The sequence below is a fragment of the Argiope bruennichi genome, chromosome 9 (assembly GCF_947563725.1).
Source record: "Argiope bruennichi chromosome 9, qqArgBrue1.1, whole genome shotgun sequence".
In the NCBI taxonomy this organism is placed as follows: Eukaryota; Metazoa; Arthropoda; class Arachnida; order Araneae; family Araneidae; genus Argiope; species Argiope bruennichi.
In genome coordinates, this window is record NC_079159.1 from 89,353,283 (window position 1) to 89,378,667 (window position 25,385).

The window sequence follows — 25,385 nt, forward strand, 5'->3', positions numbered from 1 at the left end:
CTTCATTAGAATTTATGCGTCCAAAATATTTATCCTTTTTCCAACACAAATAAGATAAGACCTTTTATCGAATCAGTTTTCTATCATACCTGGTCTAAAGAGTTGGCTTTTATAGTAGCTATCTGTTCAAGCATCTCTATAAGTACATTGACTAAAAGTCATTTTCATATACGTCCAACAGCTCATTGCCAATGAAGTTCCAATTGTAATTGAACCTTTCTCTATTATAAGTGAAATTTGATCTCTTTCTGATATTTCTACCAATTTATTTTGAAAAGGATAAAACAAATTTTCTTTTTATTTCGGTTATTTGTTTCTATTTCTGTATTTTACACTTGTATGATATTTTAATAAAATAGATTCAAAGTAATAGAGAGTGTTTGGATTTACGATTAGCATAAGTCAAGATACATACACTGCTTAGAAAAATAAAAATATACCTCTTTCAACTGCTGGATAGCATTTCCAATATCATATATGTCAGGAGGGTCTAAAGCATAAGCCAGCATTTCTTGAGGTTCACAAAGATTTAATTTCTTTATGTGAAGAATAGTGTTGGTAAGTGGACATCGCTGAAAAGTTTAAATATGTTAACACATTTGTTCTGATTAACAGCTTTTCAGTTCATTATCTAGGACAACACATTTTAAGTTCCAAAAAATTAAATAAACATTGTAATATTAAAAAAATAGTGAGAACATTAAATGATAGCAAGTGCAATCAGATTCCTACTAAAGAAATTTTAAACTAATAAAAACAGAGAAATTACTTTCACAAACTTAAAAACAACAGAAATCATAAAAATATCACAAAAAATTATAGGGATAAATAAACTTTCATATGCATCAATAATTATCCTATTATGCTCAATAAAAATAAAAAAATTATTAAAATAATGGAAAATAAATGTTACATATAAAATTATTTTGAAATAAAATTGGAAAAGAATTGATAATTGTTCTTGATCTATAACAATAAAACCATTTCAAATGATTTTAATATTTACAAAACTGTTTCAGATTATAGTCCTTCAACACACCTTTATTTCAGGAATGCTATATTCAGGTAATTTATTGTAAAATGCCAATGGGACCAATCTATAAACTTTTCCGATATCAACTCTTCCAGCTCTGCCTACAAAATAAACAAAAATGTTTATTACTAAGTTTAAAAGAAGATAAAAGGAAGAAAAGAAAACTAATGTCTTTTAATATGTGGATGGCATATATAAACAGCTTTCTGCACACAATAAATCTATTATGCCACCTTTTACCCCAATCTGCAACTTTGCTTAAGGTTAAATTTCTATGCAATACACCTCAGTCATGAATCATTAAATTAAAAACTCTTTTTCACTCAGAATGTGGAATTCAGTTTCCTTACACATTAATTTCAAAGCAGTTTATTGCCATTTATGCATCCAGTTTGTTATCATTTGTGTAAAAATTCATTATATTTAAGATTAAAGTTTTTTCTTTATAAAAGTTCCTTTTTAATCAATAAAACATCTCCTAGAAAGAATATATCCTGTTCTTTCTGAAAAAATCATTATGCCGAGAATGAAGCAGGTCACTATACATTGGTTTTTGTACAAATGGATTGCAATATTTAAAAATTAGGGAAAATCACCAGGTATTGCCAAAGATAAAATAAAAATCTAGAAGAGATAGCCTTCTTAAAACAATAGTGTCATTTATAGATAATACTGAAGAGCATAAATGAATACAATATAAAATTAACAAACTGTTTCTTTGCAAAATCCAAAAAGTAATAATTTTAAAAATAATATATTAGTGTCTTTTACAGACAATACTGAAGAGTACAAATATATACGATATAAAAGTAACAAACCTTTTCTTTGCACACAATTGGATTTTGAAGCCCATTCTAACTTCAAGCAAGTATAATTTGAAATAGGATCAGTAATCAAATTCTTTGTCAAACAGAAATCAATCACTAAAATAAGGATACAAACAAAAGAAAAATTAAATTATTTTGTTCTTGGCAACAACACTGGAGGAATTTACTGTAAATACATACTAAAATAACACAAATTACTGCATTTTAAAAAAATGTAGAATTCCTGTAAATAGTTTAATTTTTAAAAATTAATAAATACTTAATTTTTAAAAATTAATAAATACTTAATTTTTAAAAATTAAATATTTATTAATACTTAATGTATTTGCAAATACCTAATTTTTAAAAATTTGCATAATTCTGTTTTGATGACTCACATTGCACCACTAGCAGAATAATGTTAGAAAAAATATATGTTTTGACTTAAGTCAATAATAGGCTTGACGCAATAAAAACAACTCCAAAGAACAATGACACTTATACCCAGTGACAATGACTGCAAATGATATGCAAAATATAAAAAGATTTTATTTTTTTTTTTGTTCTTTAGCCTAATCAATGGCTTCGAAAGTTTGTGAATCCGAATTAATAACTAAGAGTACTCAAAATAAAATATTAATTTATCATCTTATCATAATTGGCTGCGAAAAAAAAATATCCCTCTTTCTCACTGTTATGTAAAAATTTGTGCCTTCCAGCAGTAAGATAAAACAGATTTGTGAGATTGCTCAAACCAAGTAGTTATTAGGCAAGGTTTATTGTGAATTTAATTCAAAGTAAGCCTTAAATTCCGTTTTTTTTTTTTTTTTTAAGTTATGTAAATGTGCATTTTAATTATTTACAATATATTAGCCACCCTTCGCGATAAATTTCTTTCCCAAATTATTGAGTTTTTATAAGCTGTTTCTCCTTTACCTCAGCCATTTTTACATGCCTATGTTTATTATAAGAAAATTCAAATCAGTGCTTTTTTTTTTTGTAAAAAATTAGACAATATTCTATAATCTGATTTTTCTCTGTATTTAATAATGTAATACTTTTATATTATACTTTTCCAACATAAACGCTTCTTTAATTAAACATATTATATAATACTATTAAATATTAATGGAGGAACATATTAATTGAGGAAATACATAATATATTTTTTCTATTAATTAAATATTTTTTGTGTATCAATAATTGTATGGTATTCCATACTTCTCCAGCATTTAGATTTTTAAATATTTTACATTAGAAGAAAATGTATTTTTAAATATTGTTGATACAAAGAAAAAAATTTTTATGTTAAGTTTGGAAACAATTCATTTAAAGATTTAGCAATAAAATTTTTCAAAAATAGACATTTCTAATCATAATCTTTTAATCAAATACAAATGGTCATCAATATTTGTATCTTGTCGACTAATAATATGACATATCAAAGCTCATTTAAGACATTTTTTAATTTTCACTTAAATTAGTACCTAACCTGAAAAGTACTTAGAGATTATGTTTAATAAAGTGTTTCGATTTACGAATTATTCAACTTGTTTCATACTTACCATATTTTACATCTGGCACAGTGATTGAACTTTCAGCAATATTGGTGGATATAATAATCTGAAAATAGCATTTTATAATTAAAAAGAAAAGTCTCCAATAAATATGCACATTATAATAAAAAAAAAATATTAATTTTTTTAAATACCTTTCTTTGATCAGGAGATGCCTTTCGGAAAACTTTTGTTTGTTCCTCAACAGTTATAGTAGAATGAAGTGGAATAATCCAAAAACTACATAAATTATTTGAAAAAAATATATTAATGGATACATACATTCACAAACATTACACAAAATACCAACAAAAATATTATTTTAACTAATTGTGAAGCACTGAAATCTAAGCTGTATATATATACTAGCTATTATCCGGGACTTCGTTCACGTGAAAATTTTGATGTGTATGTATGAGAACCAACAGTCTGATCAAAATGTAAAATGTTATCAAACAGTATCCTTATAGTGCTGTTGAAAGCAGAGTCTGATACGATATAATCAAGAAACTTGTAATTGATTGATAAACTAAATAGAAAAATTCTTCTGAAAATAGAATTATCCAATCTGCATCCGTTTCTAGACGACCCTCTCCAATATGCAGAATCTTATTTGCAAAGACACCGGATTCATTGTCGTTGTACAGTTGGACGCGCATGTTGCTCGTAAGATGGAGCTTTTCAGTCCTAGACCACGGAGGCAACGCTTTGAAACATGTGTTTATTTCATCCACCAGTATGCCCTCTCAATAACTGTCAGTGTCTGAAATCGCCTGTGCGCAAAATGACAACGATCCCCATCACCACCTGGTTGTCGCGAATTTCCTGCAGGTTGTGATTTAATGCCGCTAATGCATGCATGAATTTTCAATGTCAGTTGGCGTAACGCGAATGCGTGAATTTTCTACGTCAGTTAGAGTAACGCAATGCAGATTAGAAATTTTTTATTTGTTTTATTTTAATTTAAAAGTACCTCAGAATGAATCCAAAAGATCGATCAATTAATTAATAATTTTTAATTTTAAAAGCATCAAATACAAAGAAAATGAACAGAATCATTTGAAATAATCGATCGAAACCATATTAAGCCTAACCTCTTTAGCGTGGGAAATGAAGACTTTTTGCGGGAAAGTTTTTAATTAATAAAAAATTAACCACTCAATTAACCGGAATAAATAGTAGCCTATGTTCTATTCCAAACTATAATTTATCTCTGTGGTAAATTTCACCCAATTCTGTTCAGCCGTTCTGGAGTGATTGACTAACAAACATCCATCCATCCATTCATTCATTCAAACTTTCACATTTATAATAGTAGTTTAGATTTTTTAAATGATTGGGTAAAGTATTAATATTGATATAGAATCATGCCAGAATGAAAAATTTGAGAACGAAAATTTAAATTTGCAGATTTTAAATAGTCATTTCCCACTGAATATCAAATGCTCATGAATAGCTATGAATGAATAGATGCTCATGAAAATATAGAATAAAATCAAACCCACTAAAAAGTGAGAGAACTTAATCAACTCAGCTCGACTTAAGAGTCACAAAGTAAAATTAAGAATTGGGAAGTTTAAAGAATCCTCTGAAAATATTTTGAAATCATAGAAAACAAAATTATTTATACTGATTGGTGGAAGATTATGTTAGTTAAGCATTTATTTGCTAAAATAATGAGCAAGAAAAGCATTTTCAAACATATAAACTTTCTAACCATAAATCAGTATTTATTGTTGAGATCCTTGATATGGAATTTACGGTAAACTTCATTAATAAAGAGAACTTTGAAAATGTATTAATTGCATCAGATTCTAGATTTATTTTAATGGCCATGAACTCTTTTGATGAACAAAGGAAGACATTCAATAACATTAAAAGAAGAATTATAGATATTATAGTACAGGAATACAGCTATAATGGGTGAAAAGGAAAAGTAGAGCTATAAATGTGAAAAGGTAGAGTTAAAGGAAAAACCACACAAATTCAAAGAAATGAGAGAACAGATAAACTGCTGAATATAGTACAAAGAAACCAGAAATAGGTATTACCCCCATGAAATGAGCAACCAGGTTAAATTCAAAATTAAGAAAAAGGTAAGGCAATGTGCAAGAAGATTACAGTAATTCTTCTAATGGATAAATAATTATAGAATATTTTAAGAAAGTAGATCCAAAAATAATAAAAGTGGAACAGATACTCAAACCAAGTTTTTCACAATGCATACATTTACAAAACTATCAGAAAGATTTTATATATATATTTTAGAAAGAATGATGTGGGGGCAAATAACAGTAATGTTAATTGCATCCTTTTGGAGTATGAAATCTAAATAAATGAACAGAATGAATTAATTAAAAATTGATCTTAACTCTCAACTAAATATTTCCCCCAAGATATCATCTATCCTGTCTATTTTTTTTTAATGTTATTTATACAAACTTCTAATCAAGAAATGAAGGAATGAATCTGTTATGTACTCAGTCGATTCTTATGCTCATCTTTTATTCACTTTATTTATTTAATTTCTGAAGTATTTTTGCTGTACTATTTTAATTTACTTAAATTTTTATTTTTTTTACTTTATTTTTTTAATTATTCCTAAAATTAAACTGATTGTTAGGTTTCTTATGATTTTATATCTGTATCCACCAATAAATCTTAATAATTACCATTGTACATTATTACTGGAAACTTATTGCAATATTCAATATACTTATAAGAACATTGATCAAAAAGTTAGTCACCTTTAAGAATTCATGTTAATATCATGTAACTTCACATCTGAATTTGAAAGCTATCCGTATTTAATTAGGAAGGCAGTCCACAAAATTTTGTAGATACATCATATCAACTTTAAACCACTCACTGCAAATTGCTCATGAAAAATTTGTAATAGTGGGAATGATGATTCCAACCTTTTATCAAATACTTCAAAAGGTTCTACAGATTTTTAATGGGAATGTTGACAGGTGTTTTATACATGCCAATAAATAAAAGGATGTGTAAATATTCAACACACCAGTCATGTATGCAATTAATGCAGAGATCTTGAAAAAAAAAAGGGGGAGGCAGGGGTAAACAGCATACTAATCATGAAGACTTCGACAAAACAACATTTGAGCATCAAGAATGTAAAATAAAAATACTGGTTATAATATTGATCACTTCTAAGGGTTTTTTTTTTTTTTTGTACTGTCCTTTTGTTTTTGCTATAACATAAGAATTTTAAAATTCTTTGTTAATTTATAAATTTTTAAGAAAGTAAAATTTTTTTATTACAAAATAAATTTGACTAGCTCTTTTAATACCTGTAAAAGAAAATTTAATTCTTTTGCTGTGACTTATATAGAATAAAAACATAACAAAATTGTATACACTGCATGTGTATTTGTGTATAAAATGTAAGGCAAAGCTTGATGAAATTCCAATGTCGTTATGGCATGATTAGTGCAGCAAAAATAAAACCCAGATTGGAAGAATAAAATTCAATTAATGTAATATATAAAATAAGTTTTGATTTCATTTAAAATTAAATGAAACTGTCCTTTACAATTCTCGCATCATTTTTTTTCTCCCTAAATGGAACATATAATTACATAACTTTAGAAGAAAAAAAAAAGCATTCAAACATTTCTATAAATATAGAAAATTCCCTATCATAAAAAATAACATTTCACTTACTTATTATTAAAGCTTGCTGTTTGGAGCTTATTTGTTAGAGCACAAATCTCTTCATAACCTAGGAAAAATTTTCAAATAATGATTTTTTTTAAGCTTAACATTAAAACAAATTACAATTTTCTATTTATTATCTAACTTTTGAGTTACAACATAATTTTTTGATACAAATAGTATTGCTAAAACATTTGTCTATCTGAAAACAGATTAAAAAATGACAGAAGTTTAAGAAACTTTGAAATAGAAAACAATTAAGAATAATCCTTTTTTCTTCATAAACAAATGTTACTATTACTAAGTACTTTGAAGCTGAAGCAAAATTAAAAATACTTTTATTTTAAATATCTGACAATATTTATTAATTAGAAATAATAAAAAGCTACAATCACAACACACATTAAATTTTTTTTCTAAAAGTGTTTAGGGGAGAATTAAATCTTGTTAATGTTCATTTTCCTTATCTATGAAATGCACGAGTGTGTGTGTGTGTGTGTGTGTATATATATATAACATACACAGAAGAGTAAAAAAAAATTGGTGCAACTGGTCATATGCAAATAATGGAGGTATGCAGCCAATCAGCATAACGTGATGCAATCGACAGTGCAATATAAGATAGTAGGTGTTCGAGAAGGCTATTACATCAGTTCTTGTTGCTATAAGGGCAGGTTATCAAAATTTAAGTGATTTCCAATGAGGACTAATCACCAAAACAGAAGAGATGGGGCATAGTAATGACGAAATTTGGATTTTTGCGCAAAATCATTTCAAGGGTGTACTGTAAATATCAGGTTTTCAGTAAAACTTCAAATTTACAACAATGGTACGGCCAGAAAAAGATCTTGATAAAAGCAGTTCATCGATGCTTGAAAGAAATCATTATACGAGACACATTCAACACTTCCTAAAATTGCTGTGGATTTCAATGTAATGCAACTTGTTTGCCATTGTTGACTCAGCAGCAGAAAGTTCTGGACCTCGCCAACACTGTCACTAGATTCTTAATGATGGTAAAAACGTTGTCTCATCTAATGAGTTACATTTCCAATTATATCAGGCAGATGGACATGCAAGGATGAGGAGAAAACCCCATGAATCTCTCATGTCTAGAGAGAGCTGTTCAATCTGGTGGAAGTTCTATGATGGTATGAAGGGTAGGTGCAGTTGGTATGAAATGGGATCATTGATACATCCAAACACATCAATGAGAGGTCAGAGGTACATTAACATCCTTTCTGATTACCTGCATCCATTCATGCCCTGTGTTCATTTCAATGGATACGGACAATTCCAACAGGATAATGCAACACCCCATAGGTCTACAGTAGCTACAGAATGGCTTGAGGAATACTCTTCTGAATTTCAACACCTCTCTTGGCCAACAAATTGCTCAGACATGAGCATTATCGAGCATATCTAAAATGCTTTGCAATGTGCTTAAGAGATCACCAACTCACACTCTCGTGGCTTTATGGACTGCCTTGCAGGATCATGGTGTGAACTGTCTTTAAAATATCATCACAAATCATCTGAATCCATGTTATGCTGCATTATGGCACTTCTGCATGCTCATGGGGACTCTACACAACATTATTGTGTAATGACATAATTGTGATATAAATAATGTTACAAATATATAATATTGCTTCCCTGTGCAGTAAGTCTTCTGGCAAGGAAGATAGTTTTACAGGTAGCATTAAAAGATGCTGAATGGATGCCAAATCACTGATCTCAGCCTTGGCGACAAAAACATAGGATCTAGAATAGTCAAGAATCTTGGTGACAGCTTCATTAGGACTTGAATTTTGACTACTGTTCTAGAAGATTCTTTGCTGTCATGGAAACCATAAAAAGCAGAGGGACAAACCTGAGATTCAGTCAGTCATGTGGTGTAGTGAGCCGAGTTCAAGAGAATTCTTTCTGAATCTTTGTGCTGTTTCAATTATTTTTTTTTATTATTTGTGTACTAAAAGTGCTTTTTGTTATGCTTCATTTGTGAATTCCTATTTTTATGTAGAATAAAACATTGTTATTTGTTATTAAGCCTGATGGACTCTTTTCATGCATATACCAAACAGATTCAGATATTTTCTGTAATAACATTCTAAAGACACTATCAAATAATATTTTCAAACATTTTTCAATATCATGTTTACAGTTGAGAGATAAAATTGAATATAATATCAATTGTGATACTAATTTGCTAAGTTTTTGCAGGCATACAAAAATGTGAAATAAACCATCCTTTACAAAAATTACAATTTTACACACATGAACAAAAGTAGTTGCAACCATGTAAATCAAAAGAACAGTAATATATCGCAATTGCTTTGATTAATATTCTACACACATTTAAACATATCAATTAGCATTAAATATATCAATATGTATTAGTGCAATTTAATTCAAAACAAAGGTATTATTTACTGATATTTTTTTCATAAAAAAATATATTTGAAATTTACCAGGAAGAAAAATCAGCACAGCTCCTCTAGAAGGTGCAAAATTACTATCATTGGGTACCCTGAATAAATTAAATGAGTAAAAAGAAATTGTTATACAAAGCATTTCCTTACAAATTATAGAATTATTATTTCAATTATAAATAGAACAGATTTAAAAATATATACTTTCTTACAAAAAAAAAATGCTATTTCATTTCATAAAAATTAAAAAATACATCTGCCTCTCAGTGACTTTACATATAACAAGTTACATTAAAGATAAAATAAAGAGGGGGGAATCAAGAAGCTAATACAATTATACTTCCCTTAATGAGCATCTCCCATAACGAATGATTAGTATAATGAGGAAAATAAAATGTAAAAAATTTAATGAAAATTTTCTTTTTATAAGGAATATCATAATGTTACAAGCAAAATTGTTTTGTACCTCAGATATCAACCTGTGCTGAGGATTTGCTTCAAGAGACTCCTTATTTCTGCAAGATTAAATTTGGTTGTTGAACATGATTTTATGGAATTTGAACAAGTGCCAGTGAAACCTAAATAGGCAAATTCTTTGGCCAGTGATTACAGGACTAAAGATAGATAGCAAAGAAATCAATGAGTTGGAAGAGAATAGCTAAAACTGCCAAATGGCTAAACTGTTTCATAACAAAAAATTGGGAATGAAATTAAGTCAGGACATCGACCTTCCAATGAAATATGGGAGAAGATAAATGCGAAATTTAATTTCATCATATGTTTAGAAGCATCTTCATAATCAGGCAATAACCAATCTGTCTATAAATTTATTTAAATGACATTTTTGTGTTATATTTTGCCAAATTTTGAAGCATACCCAAAGACAAATGTTTTTAAAGAGCTTATATATTGAAAAAAGCATGAACAATAAATAATAAATTATGTAATTATATATTTTGGTTTTTTTAATAGGGTATGATCCGATTTAATATGAATTAATAAGGCAAAAATAGTTTCCATTTAATGAGTATTTAACATTACAAATAAGATACAGGAGTGAATTAAGATAGATTTCACTGTATAAGAATTCAAATAAACAAATTTTTTAAAAAAAAATTCTATCAAAACTTATTGCAATTAATGACAAACACATATTTCAGAGTTCACTTTGACAAAAGTTTTTATTTTTGGGTAATTTGCATACAGCAGTCATCTTTGCATAATATTATTGTTTAAATTTATGAATCTATTAATCTAAATGATGCAATAAAAATATCTTTATAGTATATTTAAAATATTTGTTGAAGTTTTAACGAACAAATAAGAAATAATTTTAATTAAGAGAAGAAAAGATAAATCTGACAATTTTAAAAAGCTAAATTAGAGCAGAATACTACAAGATCAATATTAAACCAAAGAACAAAATAATAGTAGGAAAAATTTATCATTTTAATGCATCATTCATCTATAACATAACAAAAGAGAAATATTTTACTTACTGTTGTTCGGCTTTTTCTATTCTATCAAAGATGAATATCAGTTTCAAGACAACATCAAATAGGCATGGCTCTAAACGAGGATGATCCATGTCAAAAACAGGTATCTATAAAAATTAGAGCATTAATGAAGGAAACCAGTAAAGAAATACAATAAATTAAGGGTTTTTCTTTAATTAAAAGATCATGAAATTGTACATAAAAAAGTTATTTAATTAAAACTGCAAATTTTTTATTTCAAGATAAAATTAATATTTTGTAAAAATAAATCAAAAGCTTTTATAAATGCATTAAAAGGTTTAAACAAAAATTACAAGACAGTGAGATGCAGATATAAAAGCTTTTCATACATTGGAATCGTTATCATATTAGAATCGTATTTTTATTATCGTATAAAACTTCAGGATTTTTCTTTGCTATGATATTCATTATGGCAATATAGTCTATTTTTCCCCCTTACACTTTTATTTTTTCCTAGTTTTAGCCTGTATTTCTTATGATATTCAACGTGGCTTTAAAAAAAAGTCTTATTAAATTAACTGAATATTGTTACACTTGCATTATGCTATATGCAACAGCAACATATTATCACAGCACCAAATCGTCCAGCTTTTTTTACTCTACATTTGTATTTAAAAAGCTATACAAATTAACACCATGTAGAAAATTACATTTTATTAACATTCCAGAAATCTAAGAATCAATATGCTAATATGTATTCTAATATTCTACATACATATTCTATATATTTAATAATTCATACATATTCTATAAATTTAAAATTCTATTAGAAAAGTAAATATTATTATATTAAAATATATTCCAATTTTAAGAATATTTTTTTTAAATTTTTTTCTTTTATAATTTACAGCAAATTTATCTGAAAGATGCACACACACAAGTAAAAGACACTGCCACACAAAGGTAGCATTTGCAGAAATCAAGAACACATAACAGCAATAAAATCATTATTATATAAAAGTACAAAAAGCTCAAAGGGAAGTAAGTGGAGATCAATATTCAAAGAAAAAACTCAATGAACTATTACTTTTTATGAGTACGCTTCCATTTGTATCATTTTCCCTGACAAGATATAGAAATTTTTAAAAAGAATATGCGTTTTGGCTTTTTAATAAAGATATCTCCAAAATTTGTGCACTTTTGAGAATCAGCATTTATGTCACCAAACTAACTAAGTTATACAAAACTGGCACGTCAAGTTAGATCTGGAAAATTATCCAGGATAATTTTATATTGAAAGCCATGGATTTTATATATGATCTGAAAGGTACAAATCTTGAACTTGCAGAGAAATTGACTTCAAGATCACCAAGATTCAACTTGATATTGCTGATTTTCTTCTGAACTTTGCCCTTGCTTTCATCTTTTCATATTTTAGACATATTCTTTTAGACCCTGAACATCTATTCTTTCAATGTATTTGTTAACAAGACCACCGATTCCTTCAACTTGGGAACCCATCTCTGTTTTTCCAACTCAGATTAAGTTTCGGTTTCTTACATTTTCTTCTTGTTCTTATTCAGTTCTATTCTGCATTTTCTTCTTAACTCCAAGCATGGATCACATTTCTTTTCCCCTTTCGTACAGCTTCGATTTTATTCTGCATTTTCAACATTCCTTCATGTATAAATTTAAGTAAAACAATTAACTCTCTTCAAATCTTGTCAACACCCTATACTGTACAATTCCACTTCTCGACACTAGTGTCACAAAAAATATATATGATGGATATACAGTAAGAAGTCAAAGAAATTCAACAGCACATAACAATGCTTTACTTAACAAGAAAGCACAAAAACACAAGTAACAAAACATAACTTAAATGTACATGAAGAAACACAGAAATCAACATATGCAGGCAACAACTGCAACAGCATGGAGTGTTCATTAAGAACACATTAGAGATCAAAACTTCAAAGAGAGAATTCACTTGACTAGTGCTTCTGGCATGTGTGCCTAAATTTATAAACCTTCCATAACAGAAAACGGAATCTTGTCTTCTTACAGGGATATTAATAGAATTAGGGCAATTTTGAGAATCTTTATTGCCAAATGTACAATAAGATTGTTACCAAGATCGAGGGCCTTTAACCTGGCATTCAATAAAATGCCTGTAAAACTCTCTTTTTTATAATGAGACCAGCTGCACAGGAAAGCAATATAACAGATACATGGTAATATTCAGTCATTTCTGCTTTTTTAAAAAGCCTTATTTTTCCACAAATTTGAAAATAGAATGATTATAAATCACATAAATTTTTTAAAGATATTTAAGATATTAAGATTTAAAGATATTAAATTTTTTTATATAGTTTAGTTTATATATATTATTTACGATTCTACAAAATAGAAAAGATTTTTATTAAAAACAGTACTTTCAGGTTGTTGGAAATGGGGGATAAAAACCTTTGCGGCAATAAGCAGTAGTTTCTTAACATTTCAAATATATTCTATGCAAATCAGTTTGTTACTATATTTAGAAGCCATGCAACCCCAACAGCCCCATAGTTTCAGGGTTAAATGGAAAAATTCCAGGGTACTTATGAATGCTGCTGTAAATGAGACTGATTAACTGATAAATTAATTTGGAAAAGAAGTCTGTTTTATGAAATTTTCAGAATATAATCTCTTTTTCATCAAATATTATCATTTTGAATTGAAGTTGATGATGTCTGCAAAATTCGTTCTCAATTACACAGGTGCTTTACAAGATATAACTAATATTAATAGCCAAAAATACTTTAAATAAAAATAAGATCTTTATTATTTTTAATTATCTTCAATTTATCTTTTAATCATATTAAATGGACTATCAGCTTTTTAAAACTATTTAGATCTCTCTCTTTCTATCTCTCTTTATATATATATATATATATATATATATATAGTTAATGTTTCAAAAAATTATAGTTTACTCAATTATGAAATTTCTATATAAGTTTTGCAGTCAAATTCCAATAACAGCTAAAAAGAAAAAAATTAAAATAGCTATGAAGCTACAGAATTTAAAAATGTTACCGTTGGCAAAAGAGTAGATAACTCATGTAGATAGTGCTCAGTCACATCTTTGGATTTTCCAGTTATTTCCAAAATAGGAGCAGGATCACTTCGAGAAGAAAATGAAAAATAACGAGCAAATTCTGATGAATCAAATGTAGCAGACATTAAAATAACCTGGAAAACAATACAGTAAATAATTAAATAAATATACTGGTCCATACTAATCTTAGTTTAATGACTTAAATTTTTTAATCAGAATAAAATTAACTGAAGAGAATTTTAAAGAATGCCAACAACATATCCAATAACCAAAAATATACTTTATTTCGGTTATAATAATACATATCATATATTCTTATCCTATATATATATATATATATATAGGATTAAAGCTAGAAAACTATAAATAAATGAGAAGTTAAACATCAATATTACTAGAAAGGTTTAAAAATTAAATAAACTTACCTTCACTCTCTGTGAATTAGTTTTTAAGAATTTTTTAACCAATAAAAGAGCAAAATCAATATCTTGATTTCTTTCATGTACCTAAAAATAATATCAAAACTATTAAGAGCAAATAGTAATCTAATTTCTATCAGCATAATAAAAAAAAGACAATATATTTTAATTTACAATATATTTTATATAAAAATTCATAAACATTATACATATTTAAATCCAAATAAAAATTTAAATAATGTTAATTTTAAGTTAAATATATATAATGTGTTACTAATTTTATAAAACTATGTATTAATGTCATAAACAATTTCTTAGACTGCATTAAAATTTATTTTGATCCACAGATCAAACATTAAATATATCTGAAGTACACTATTCACTTCATTTCAGTTGAATTAATCATTTGAGAGCAGTAAATTGGTATTGTGCCGAAAAAAGAATTAGTACTTAGAAGTGCAATTATACTGCAGTTCGTTGCTATAATTTGTGCATTAATGGAAAATAGTTATACTCATACCAATTATGATTTTTATTCACATCATTCAATTGTGGCTTTTAATAAGATAAAAATTAATCTTCTAGGCACAATGTACTACTATAATAGCTAAGTGGATCATTGTTTGAAGAGAATTATCGTTTTCATATGTTCTAACTCTAGTGAGTCAATATATAAAGCAAACAAATCAACTTTTAATAAAAACAATTATATATTTTACCTCATCAATTATCACATGAGTATACATATCCATTCTTTTGGCAGTAACTAATTTTTCTAAGAAAACACCTGTTGTTACATAAGACAATCTGGTATCAGTCGATGTCTTAGAATCCATAGCCACCTGAAAGAAAGAATTAATAAAGTTTCATAATTTAGAACATTAGATTAAACTAAACAAGAAAAAATGTGATAAAAAATTGTCAATATAACTATTATAGCTATTATTTTACAGATATACACAAATATTGAATGCTAAATTATAGATCTAAATATAAATTTTTTTGAAAATAAGCATACTTTTATAATTGATGTTAATAATAATAAAAGAGTTAAAATCTAATCTGTAAAATCTTTTATTTTAAAGATTGTATCCTTTTCACATAAGAAAAATATTTTCTAATCCTGAGACAGCACTTATGGGCTTTCTGGTTTCTCAAAATGAGATTCCTAAAACAATTAAATTCTACGTATAAGGGTATTTCTAATTCTGTAATTCTATTTCAGGTATTAAGCATCTGTCCATGGTGATAAACAGAAGAAATAAATTAAATAATATCATATAAGAAAGAAAAATGAGAATTTATCACAGATGAAGTAAGAGCTCAATTTAAGCTTTTCCTTTAAAAAAAATTTATTTCCAAATATTCATTTTGATAGTGGAAGAAATGGCTCTTCAAATTCAGATAAAAATAATTTTATGAAGGATTCTGCCTTTTATACAGAGTATTACATTATCATTTATATTCTTTAAAAGCCCTTAAAAATAATTTTATACTTAAAGATTAAAGCATATGATAAATAATAAGTTCCAACAGAATAAATATTCATAATTAATTTTCAATTGGAAAAGATACCAGGACAATTTAAAATAATAAAACTAATTGCATGATTATTGAAAAATGATATCAAAAATAGAAAAATTACAATTAATATTTTACAGTCAATGAGGTTGTGTTCTAGAAAATCACACAGTGGCCCAATATAAAATCCCTAATATGAAAGAAAGCAAAATTTATGCAACTTTCAAAAAATTAAAGACTTGTAAATTATTTTTGTATCTGAATTTCTAAAATAAAAAAAAAAAAACACAATTTAAGACAATTATCTCACTTTTATATAATTTAATTAGAGCAACACACTATATAAAAATAAATAGATCCAAAAAAGATGGAATCATTGTCAAATGCAAATGTGTACTTTATTTAAATATAAAATTAAATTCTCAATTTTACTACACATAAAACATGTGACATACATCAAATATTTTTTTTGTTTATATTATGCACAAACATTTTGAATTTGCTATTCTGCTTCTGGTTGTTATACTGCCAAATGATAATATTTGGTACCTTACAAGCATTACAAAAGTATAAACTGACTTCATTGTATCAAAATTTGCAATTATTTTCGACAAAATATTATTCCCAGTCCTCCAAATCAGTCTATTTTTGAAGGTCTTGACAAGATTTTGAAATATATGTATCTTTAAACAGTGAAAAATGCAATTTGAACTAAGAATCTTCACCAAACCACAAATTAGAAATACTTGTTGGTAAAATTATATTAAATAACAAATATAGTTTCCTCATCAAAATTTTTTTTTAAAAAAAATCTCTTCTCGGAAGAATGTGTGCTGTTTGTTTCTGAAAAAAATAAATGCATTAGGAATGAACTATAAATATGAACTTTAAAATGCGATTTCAAATATTAAAAAGATCGAGAATCCATGCTCAAGCATATAAGTAAAATGAATAAAAATTCAGGCATAAAAATACTTTTAATACAATATGCATCTTAAAATTGAACAGCTTTAAATGAGTTATATCCAGAGAAACAAATCGATTAAAATTAACTATTCAAATTTTAATCACAATAGCATAGCAATCATAGCTGCTTTAAAATTTTATGCCAAATACATGGGAAATTTTTACATTTCAAGCAAAATAACTATAAAAAAAGAAAATTTATAAATCTATTATTTTGTCTATTATTGAAAAAATTTTGAAGTCTCATAACACACCTGATAACCAACTATGCTTCCTAACTGCCATTTTCTTTCTTGACAAACTCGTCTTGCAATACTGATTGCAGCAATTTTCCTAGGTTGAGTTACAATAATATTACAATAAACTCCTTTTGATTGGTGATAATCAAGAATATACTGGGGTACTTGTGTAGTTTTTCCACATCCAGTTGGTCCTTGGATAATAACAACAGGATGTATGTTTAGCTGCTGAAGAATCTGTGCAAAGAAAGAACATGTTTTTTAATTCAAAAATAAGTAAATAAAATATATTTATATATAATGTCAAATTCAAAATCTAACAAAATAAGGTTAAAAGATTATCTAAACCATAAATTTTTAGCATCAAGGAAAAAAAGTGAAATTTTAAATAAGCAAAGAAATTAGAAGAAAAATAATAAGAAAATGAATGTTGAAAAAATAATTTCTTTCTTTATGCATATTATATATATATATATATATATATATATATATATATATATATATATATATATATATAATTTGCTATCTACTTAGCTGATATTTACCCTGAGGAAAACATTGTTTTCAAAAATTATTTTTTAAACTATTCATTTTGAATTCTGAATTTCACAAGAGATTTCTTTTATTTCTTTAATTTTAATAACTCATCACATTGATAAAAACTTGAAAACATAAGAGTAATCTTATACATCAAATTTTTAGTGACCTGAACAAAAACACAAAGAACTTGAAATAAGATTATAGCTTCAATCATAGCTTATCTTAAAAATATCAAAACAGCCAATCAAGCAGATAATTAGAAAATTTAATATATATCTACAAAAAACGTACATTCTTTTCAAGTACAAGGAATTCAGAATAGAAGAAAAGGATGGACAATATCAATACAAAAAAACTTTAAGTTAAAAGCTGAAAATATTTTCTTTGTACATAAAAATGTTAGCAACAATTTTGGATCAATTTCATAATTTTTTCAATTTAAATAATTCATATATGTTCAACTTTTTATCAACTGAAAAGTAATAAGATTCATAGTTATTTACATATTAATATAAGGGTCGATTCGGTGCTAAGAAAGGTTATAAATTATTACCAATCTTGAAATTAATTCACAAATTTATGACATTCTGCAAATTTTATTCTACTCAAAATTACCAATGCTAACCTCAGCCATGAAAGAGATAAAATTAGACTAATCACAATATCATTTGAACAATATTCATCATAATATTATTTATCAATACATAGTAAAATAGTTGTGGTAAGTGAAATAAAAATTAATAAAAGATATTTAAACAAATCTACATGCCTCTTCTCTGTAACTTGTAATAGTAAGATCAGGATCATATGTTCTATTAGGAACATTAAAATAAGTTGAATAGATCTGTTGTGTTGTTTCCTCTTGTAAATCATCTAAAGCAGGTCCTCCTCCACCAATAATAGTTGACTCTACATCGTCAAGTGTATTGACACTTAATGTTGAATTAATCATTAGATTTTGTTGGCTCCGTCTCCTCTAAAAATATAAAAGAAAGGAATATTATAAGAAAGAAATAAACTTCAACCATTCTTCATAAATATCTAATTTTTTCCTTTTACAACATAGATAGATTCAATTTGGATTTGTAATTTTGCGCATATTTTATACTTAGGAAAGTATTAAAAATTATTCATCAAAAATATACAAAATAAATTATATCTATACAATAAAGAAAATGCATGTTCCAATTAGCTTAACATATCCAGCAGCCTAAGTGTTGACATAAAAGTTCTTACATCTTTTGATTTATTAAAGGAAATTGACATAGCAATCCTTATTATAGAGTATATTGCTTTTAATGGTCAAACATCAAACCGATTTAATTTTATTTTTCTGATAGAAGATCCTCAGATGGGAGAAGGTGCACAAGAAATTAAGAATGTGTATTAGAACTAGATATTTAGAATGTCTCAACAGTTAAAAAGAAAGTAAAGCTTTAAAAAAAATTACTGGAGAGTCAAACTGACTAACTGTAAACAAAAATTTGACAGATTTCCAAAAAGAAATTCAGTATCAAAATATAAAGCATGTAATTAAAAAAAAAAAATGACAACCCAGGTAACAATGACTTTGCTATATACTTTTTTTTTTTTTCCTATTTAGTTTAGTTTTATTTATGTTACATCTTCAAGTGGCACGAGAGCTGTTTTGGATAGAACTCATAATTTTAAATCATAATCAGATGATGAGGTGACACCAGAATGGTAAACCTTCTCACTTCAAATTTTTGTACAACAACAATAGTATGATATTCGGAACTAATGGTTATAAATGCAGTGGACTCGCATGCAGATTTTAGGTAGAATCGGGTTTCTCATCAAGAAACATTCAGCATCAAAAATGAGATCTTACAACTAAGTCATAGCAGCTCTTTTTTCTACTCAATAAATTTTAAATATAAAAGATACTACTACTACTACATTTTTTTATTTGTAATTAAACTAGCAAATAATAATTTATTATAATTAGCATTTACAAAAGGATAAATTAATGAAAAATCAGCATAAATAGTTTTGAAAAATACACGTAAAATTTTTGTATGCAAAATTATTTATGCTATACATACTTCAGCTTCTCTATCTCTGTCTAGAATTTGTTTCACATATTCCGTTCCTCCCTTCCTCCAGCTAGAAAAGATTTAAAAAATTTTTTCAAAAATTATAATTAAACACATACGACATAATATACTTAATATCATTTTTAAGCATTTAAGTTTGAGAGCACTTGGAAAAAATATGTCCAACAACATGTACAATCAGTGCTCTATCAAGATAAGCAATGTCATAATTTAGCATACCAATAGCCTGTATAATTTCCATAACATTACAGAGATTATCAATGTAATTTGTTTTTAGCTTCAAAAGAAGACTTTGTTTGCTTTAAGATTGTTTCTCAGGCAGAAACATGTATCCAAGACAAAATTTTATAGTGCTGCCGTCATAGAGACTCTACTGTCATCTTGTTTTGCACTTTTGTACAAGTATGAAGATGGAGGTGATAGTATTTTGCACTAAAATACTAATGTAATTTGAAAAGAATAACATAATAAAGATTAAACAATTTTAGAGACTGTGTACCTTGAAAAGGATAGCCCCACACAAGGATGATATTTTGGAAATAGATGCAGCATCACAAATTCATCCCATTTTCCGAATAAGAGAAGTGTAAATGATATTTTCTCAATTGTAGAGTTTGCATTTTTGACGAAGTCATAAATCAATAGTTTGATCTTTTTATCCATCACTAATGTATCCGGTTCTCGAAATCAGTTTTGGATAGAATTTTCATTTGCTTGTGGGAATTATGAATATGCTACATACTTCACAATAAAAACGACAGATTTCTTTCCATCTGCAATTAGTAAGCTTACCTAACTAGTAGGTGTAAGCTTACATATAGTTTTAAAAATGTCTAAATTTTAAGATAAAAACCAAAATACCTATTGCCTTTTTCTAAAAATCTTGTTTTAAAATGAACATCAAAGGATATATTCCCAAACTTCCATACAGAAATATTTTCCTCAAAAGAAATCTAACTCTGTACTTCTATAAGATTAGGATTTTCAAAAGATAAGACAGATTCAAGTTAGACAATTAAAGTTATGACAATTAGGCCCTAAAATACATAGGAAAAACAAAACAAAAAATTAACATTCAGAAATAAAAGGGTTTTTATTTTTGAATTTAATTGGCAAGAAACTGAATATCAAAATTACAAATAAACTGAATTTATTCTCACATTATATATATATATATATATATATATATATATATATATACACACACGCACTTTAAAGTTAATTTTTATTGCATAACTGCATTTAAATACTGTCCAAATTTATGACAACTGATAAAAGGGAAGGGGGGATATTTTTTTTTTTTTTTTTTACAAAGAAACTGTGTTTACTTACAAATCTATAGTATAAAAATAGAATTATAAGACGAAAATAACATTTTCTTCTGAATACTAGACATTTTTTCATTATTTTTTCCATTTTGGGAAAATTTTTATTTGAATTGACAATTAAAATAATTGTCTGAATTGACAAATAAAAATAATTGTCTGAATTAATAAACTGCCTTCACCACTTGCAAATACAGATATTTCTAAATATTAATTTTTTAATGTATCTAAATTTGGCAGAAGAATATTTTTAAAATTCAGAAATTGTGACTTTGCAGAATTTAAATCATCCACAGCCCAAATGAAAATCATTCTAGATTTCAATAGTTTTCATATCTATGTAATAAGATATTAATTCTGTCTAGAAGGGGAAAAATATTTTTAAAGAAAGAATAAAGAAAAGGGATTTTTTTTAATAAGAAAAACAACTAGAAAGAAATATTAAATCTACGAATTATATCTTGTTTTAAGTTTAAAGGCTTATTTTTAATAAGCCTTTAAATGTAACTTGTTTCAAATAAAGTGAAACTTCCTCTAAATTTGTTTAATAATTATATAATAAAAAATTCTAATGTAAATAAAATTTAAATCTCTAATTATATGATTATTACGTACTGAGAAAGAAATGTTTATAGACAAATTGTATTTATTAACATATAATCGAAATTTTACAATTTGGAGACATAAATCATATAATCACATTTAGTAACATGAAAAATTTTGAATAATTCACTCTGCAACAGAAATTTGCAAATGGAAAATAATCAGTCTGGTCATTTAGAAGCTTCAGATAGGTTTGAACAAAAACTATTATTGCACATAATAATACTGATTGATACATATACAGCCTGCAAATTTAGCATGCTTCATTAAAATTAAAAATACTTTCTTGTACATTTGAATGTTTAATTATTTAAAAATGCCACATAATATTTACCTGGGAGTAGACTGTCTTGGAGGTGGAAATTGTTCAATATTATTGATTCCAGCCCCACCTGTTGCAGTTGGAACAATATTCAGTTGCTGAAGTGGCACATCCAATGAAAAAAATGCATTTATATGATCAAGAGTAATTGCATTATTATCTGCCATGATAAAATGCAACTCCTTCGAATGAGAATCCTGGGAATGAATATAAAAAAATATGTTAGTAATACCCTAAGAATGAAAAATATCAGAAATATAATTTTTCATTGATATTCATAAGAAATTAAAATAGAAAAAAAGAATACACATAGAAGATGCCCAGTCATAAATAAGATGTTTGGAAATTTTGAGGGGGGAAAAAAAAGATTTTCAAACAAGGATGAATAACTTATATAATAAAATAATTATAAAATATAACACAATAAAAAAATATAATATATACAAAGTATTTACAATAAAGTATATTTCAAATCCTTGTATCACCTCAAAAATAAATCAAAGGGAAAAAAAAAACAGAAAAAAACTAAAAAGTTTTCATTTTAACATTTGATAGATGGGTGATAAATGCTAGTTGAAAATTGGGAAAATATATTAATTTCTCATACAAAAAAAATCTAAAAAAAGATCATCCACAAAAAGAAATAAAAGAATGCATTTGATTAATCCACAACAATGAAATGTAACTGCCATAAATAGGACAGTGGATATTAATTTGTTAAAAGAAGCGTTTCGATAATTCAAGATCTTAACTACATTGATGATGCCTATAAAAAAACTAAAATGTTTTGTAAGACAAAAATTTTAAAAATTAATATTTAAAATTTTGAAAAAGAAAAAGCCAAATTTATTTTATATTTTCAAAACAAGCTTGACAGGATAAATCCTTATGTAATAAATAGAGTTAATGATGTTTCATATTTTCAATATATGTAAATAAATAGCATTCGTCATATTTTTGTACTAAAATTTTTAATTTAACAAATGTCAAGTACATTATTTGAATTATCTGAAGTTCAAATTTTCTCATTTAGGCCAATAGAATACATTCTGCAGCCCTCTGAAATAGGAATTTATTCTTGCCGGCTCTGTAGTCAGAATTCATACATTCATGTTTGTAATATATCTCTTTCTTTAAAGTTCAGCATTTAAACATCATTCTATGAGGTCAAGTTAAATACTAATATCTGATATTTTTGTCTAGAAATTAAAATAACATTTTTAAAAGAAAAATCTAATAAAACATGTAATTAGTATAGCATTTCAAAATGCAAAAATCTAATAAAACATGCAATTAGTATAGCATTTCAAAATGCAAAAATTAGCTTTAACCATTAATTTAAAATACAACTGAATTGCAAGGGATCAAATGTCAAATTTTCTAGATTAGAACAAAACATTAAACATGATGGCTTGCATGCTACAAAATCTAAATCAATTTAAATTATGTAAATAAAGAAGAATAAAGGAAAAAAGACATTGTACATAATAAATCTATACTACTATTAAAAATGTGAAGGTTTGGATGGATAGATGGATGTTTGTTAGTCAATCACGCCAGAACGGAAAAGGATGAAATTTAGCACAGGGATATATTATAGTCTGGAATGAGATATAGGCTATTATTTGTTCCGGTTAATTGAGTGGTTAATTTTTTTATTAATTAAAAACTAACTTTCCCGCCAAAAATGAGTAAGGCTTCAGTTTTTAATCCCACACTAATGAAGTTAGGCTTAATAGGAAGGAATGGAGGTTTGTTTTCCGGCGTATGCTCCTGAACGTATTCTTAGCTTGTGCCGGGTTAACATAATCAAAACACGAATATCACAAAATTTTTAAAATCTGCCAGAAACCACAGTTAGGCTTAATATATTTTCGACCGATTATTTCAAAGGATTCTATTTTCTTGGTGTTTGATGCATTTTAAATTAATCATTGTTAATTAATCGATCTTTCGGATTCATTCTTAAGTACTTTTAAATTAAAATAAAACAGATAAAAGAAAATTAAAAATTTCTAATCTGCATTGCGTTACCCCAACTGGCGTTGAAAATTCACGCATGCGCAGTGTGTTCTGATTGTTGACAACTGTGTTTTCATTTTAATTAAAGGTTTAAAAATTATGTTTATCATACTGTTGTAGTTATCTCAATCTCGATCGATAAATAAAATGGACTTGACTTGATTTTAAAGACATATGGACTCGCTGTTTTGTTTTATTTCAGGTTATAATGTAAATCAATTGTTTTTAGGTTAGTTTGTTTTTGTAGCTAAATTGTATTTATGTTAATTATATATTTTTCGCATATGCTTATAGTTTTAAGTGCATCGGTTTTTAAGTTAGTTTTAATTTTTTTGATTTCTTATTATTTGACAGTTTTTCGAAATGCCCAGAAAACGCAAATCTAATCTTTCGAAGAGGAGTAATAAAGCTCGGGCTATGAAAGTAGCTAGAAGACCTGTTTGCAATTTTAGTGAGCACTTGCGGACTTCAAACCCCTCCCAGCTGTGGGTTAAATACAAGGAATCTTTGTCAAATGATATTGTGCATAGGCTGGATGGCGCTCACAATAACCTAATCATTAAAGAAACTTTGGTATTGATTTAATATAAAATGATTTCCATATCTGGAAAATGTCTCACTGATTTCGCCTACTTCACCGCAGCGAAGAGGGGAATTAGCAAGCAAAATTGTAAAGGAGCTAAACTATAAACTACGACACCGCGATTTTAGAAGCACAGGTCAATGAAATGATACCAAGATTACTTTCCGAGCAGAGTCAAACCTACGAAGCGATTCTGAATCGAGTAAATAGTGGAGAGGAGGGATTATTCTTTCTTGACGCACCAGGGGGTACGGGTAAGACGTTTCTGCTGAATCTCTACTAGCCCAACTCCGCAAGGACCGCAATATAGCTCTGGCTGTAGCTTCCTCAGGCATTACTGAAACTTTGTTTACCGGTGGCCGGACTGCACATTCCGCTTTCAAATTGCCGCTTAATCTTGCAAGCGAAGATACCCCGACATCATCCACAAGCATGCATCAGAGGCACAACATGTCACACAAGCATGCATCAGAGGCATTAAATCACAACTTGCAGGACATCCACTCCAACCAGGCGGTGATGGGCGGCTTTGCCGTTTTGCTCGCAGGCGAATTTACACAGACACAGCCGAGTGTTGATCAGACTATCAGTCCTCATACATACACATCAAAATTTCCACGCAGGTACTGTTGGTACAAAGCTTTGAGCAACTAACTGCTCTACAGTTTTTTAACAGTCTGATTTTCACTGTCAGGCCTGAGAATTTTA

General features: G+C 27.2%; 1 protein-coding gene across 2 annotated transcripts in view; it reads right to left on the reverse strand.

Moving 5' to 3' along the window:
* Nucleotides 1-25,385, reverse strand: part of LOC129983747 (ATP-dependent RNA helicase TDRD9-like) — a 90,817-nt gene that overhangs the window by 58,477 nt on the left and 6,955 nt on the right. For both annotated transcript variants that reach the window (XM_056093359.1, XM_056093358.1), the window contains exons 2-16: nucleotides 22,085-22,269; nucleotides 19,811-19,871; nucleotides 18,514-18,720; nucleotides 17,220-17,441; nucleotides 15,198-15,320; nucleotides 14,485-14,565; nucleotides 14,038-14,193; nucleotides 11,002-11,105; nucleotides 9,542-9,600; nucleotides 7,080-7,137; nucleotides 3,551-3,635; nucleotides 3,405-3,462; nucleotides 1,852-1,956; nucleotides 1,040-1,134; nucleotides 441-572 (exon numbers count right to left, since the gene is read on the reverse strand). In XM_056093359.1, coding sequence (XP_055949334.1) covers nucleotides 441-572; nucleotides 1,040-1,134; nucleotides 1,852-1,956; nucleotides 3,405-3,462; nucleotides 3,551-3,635; nucleotides 7,080-7,137; nucleotides 9,542-9,600; nucleotides 11,002-11,105; nucleotides 14,038-14,193; nucleotides 14,485-14,565; nucleotides 15,198-15,320; nucleotides 17,220-17,441; nucleotides 18,514-18,720; nucleotides 19,811-19,871; nucleotides 22,085-22,239 — 1,701 coding nt within the window. In that variant the 5' untranslated portion in view covers nucleotides 22,240-22,269. The remainder of the gene's footprint in view (nucleotides 1-440; nucleotides 573-1,039; nucleotides 1,135-1,851; nucleotides 1,957-3,404; nucleotides 3,463-3,550; nucleotides 3,636-7,079; nucleotides 7,138-9,541; nucleotides 9,601-11,001; nucleotides 11,106-14,037; nucleotides 14,194-14,484; nucleotides 14,566-15,197; nucleotides 15,321-17,219; nucleotides 17,442-18,513; nucleotides 18,721-19,810; nucleotides 19,872-22,084; nucleotides 22,270-25,385) is intronic.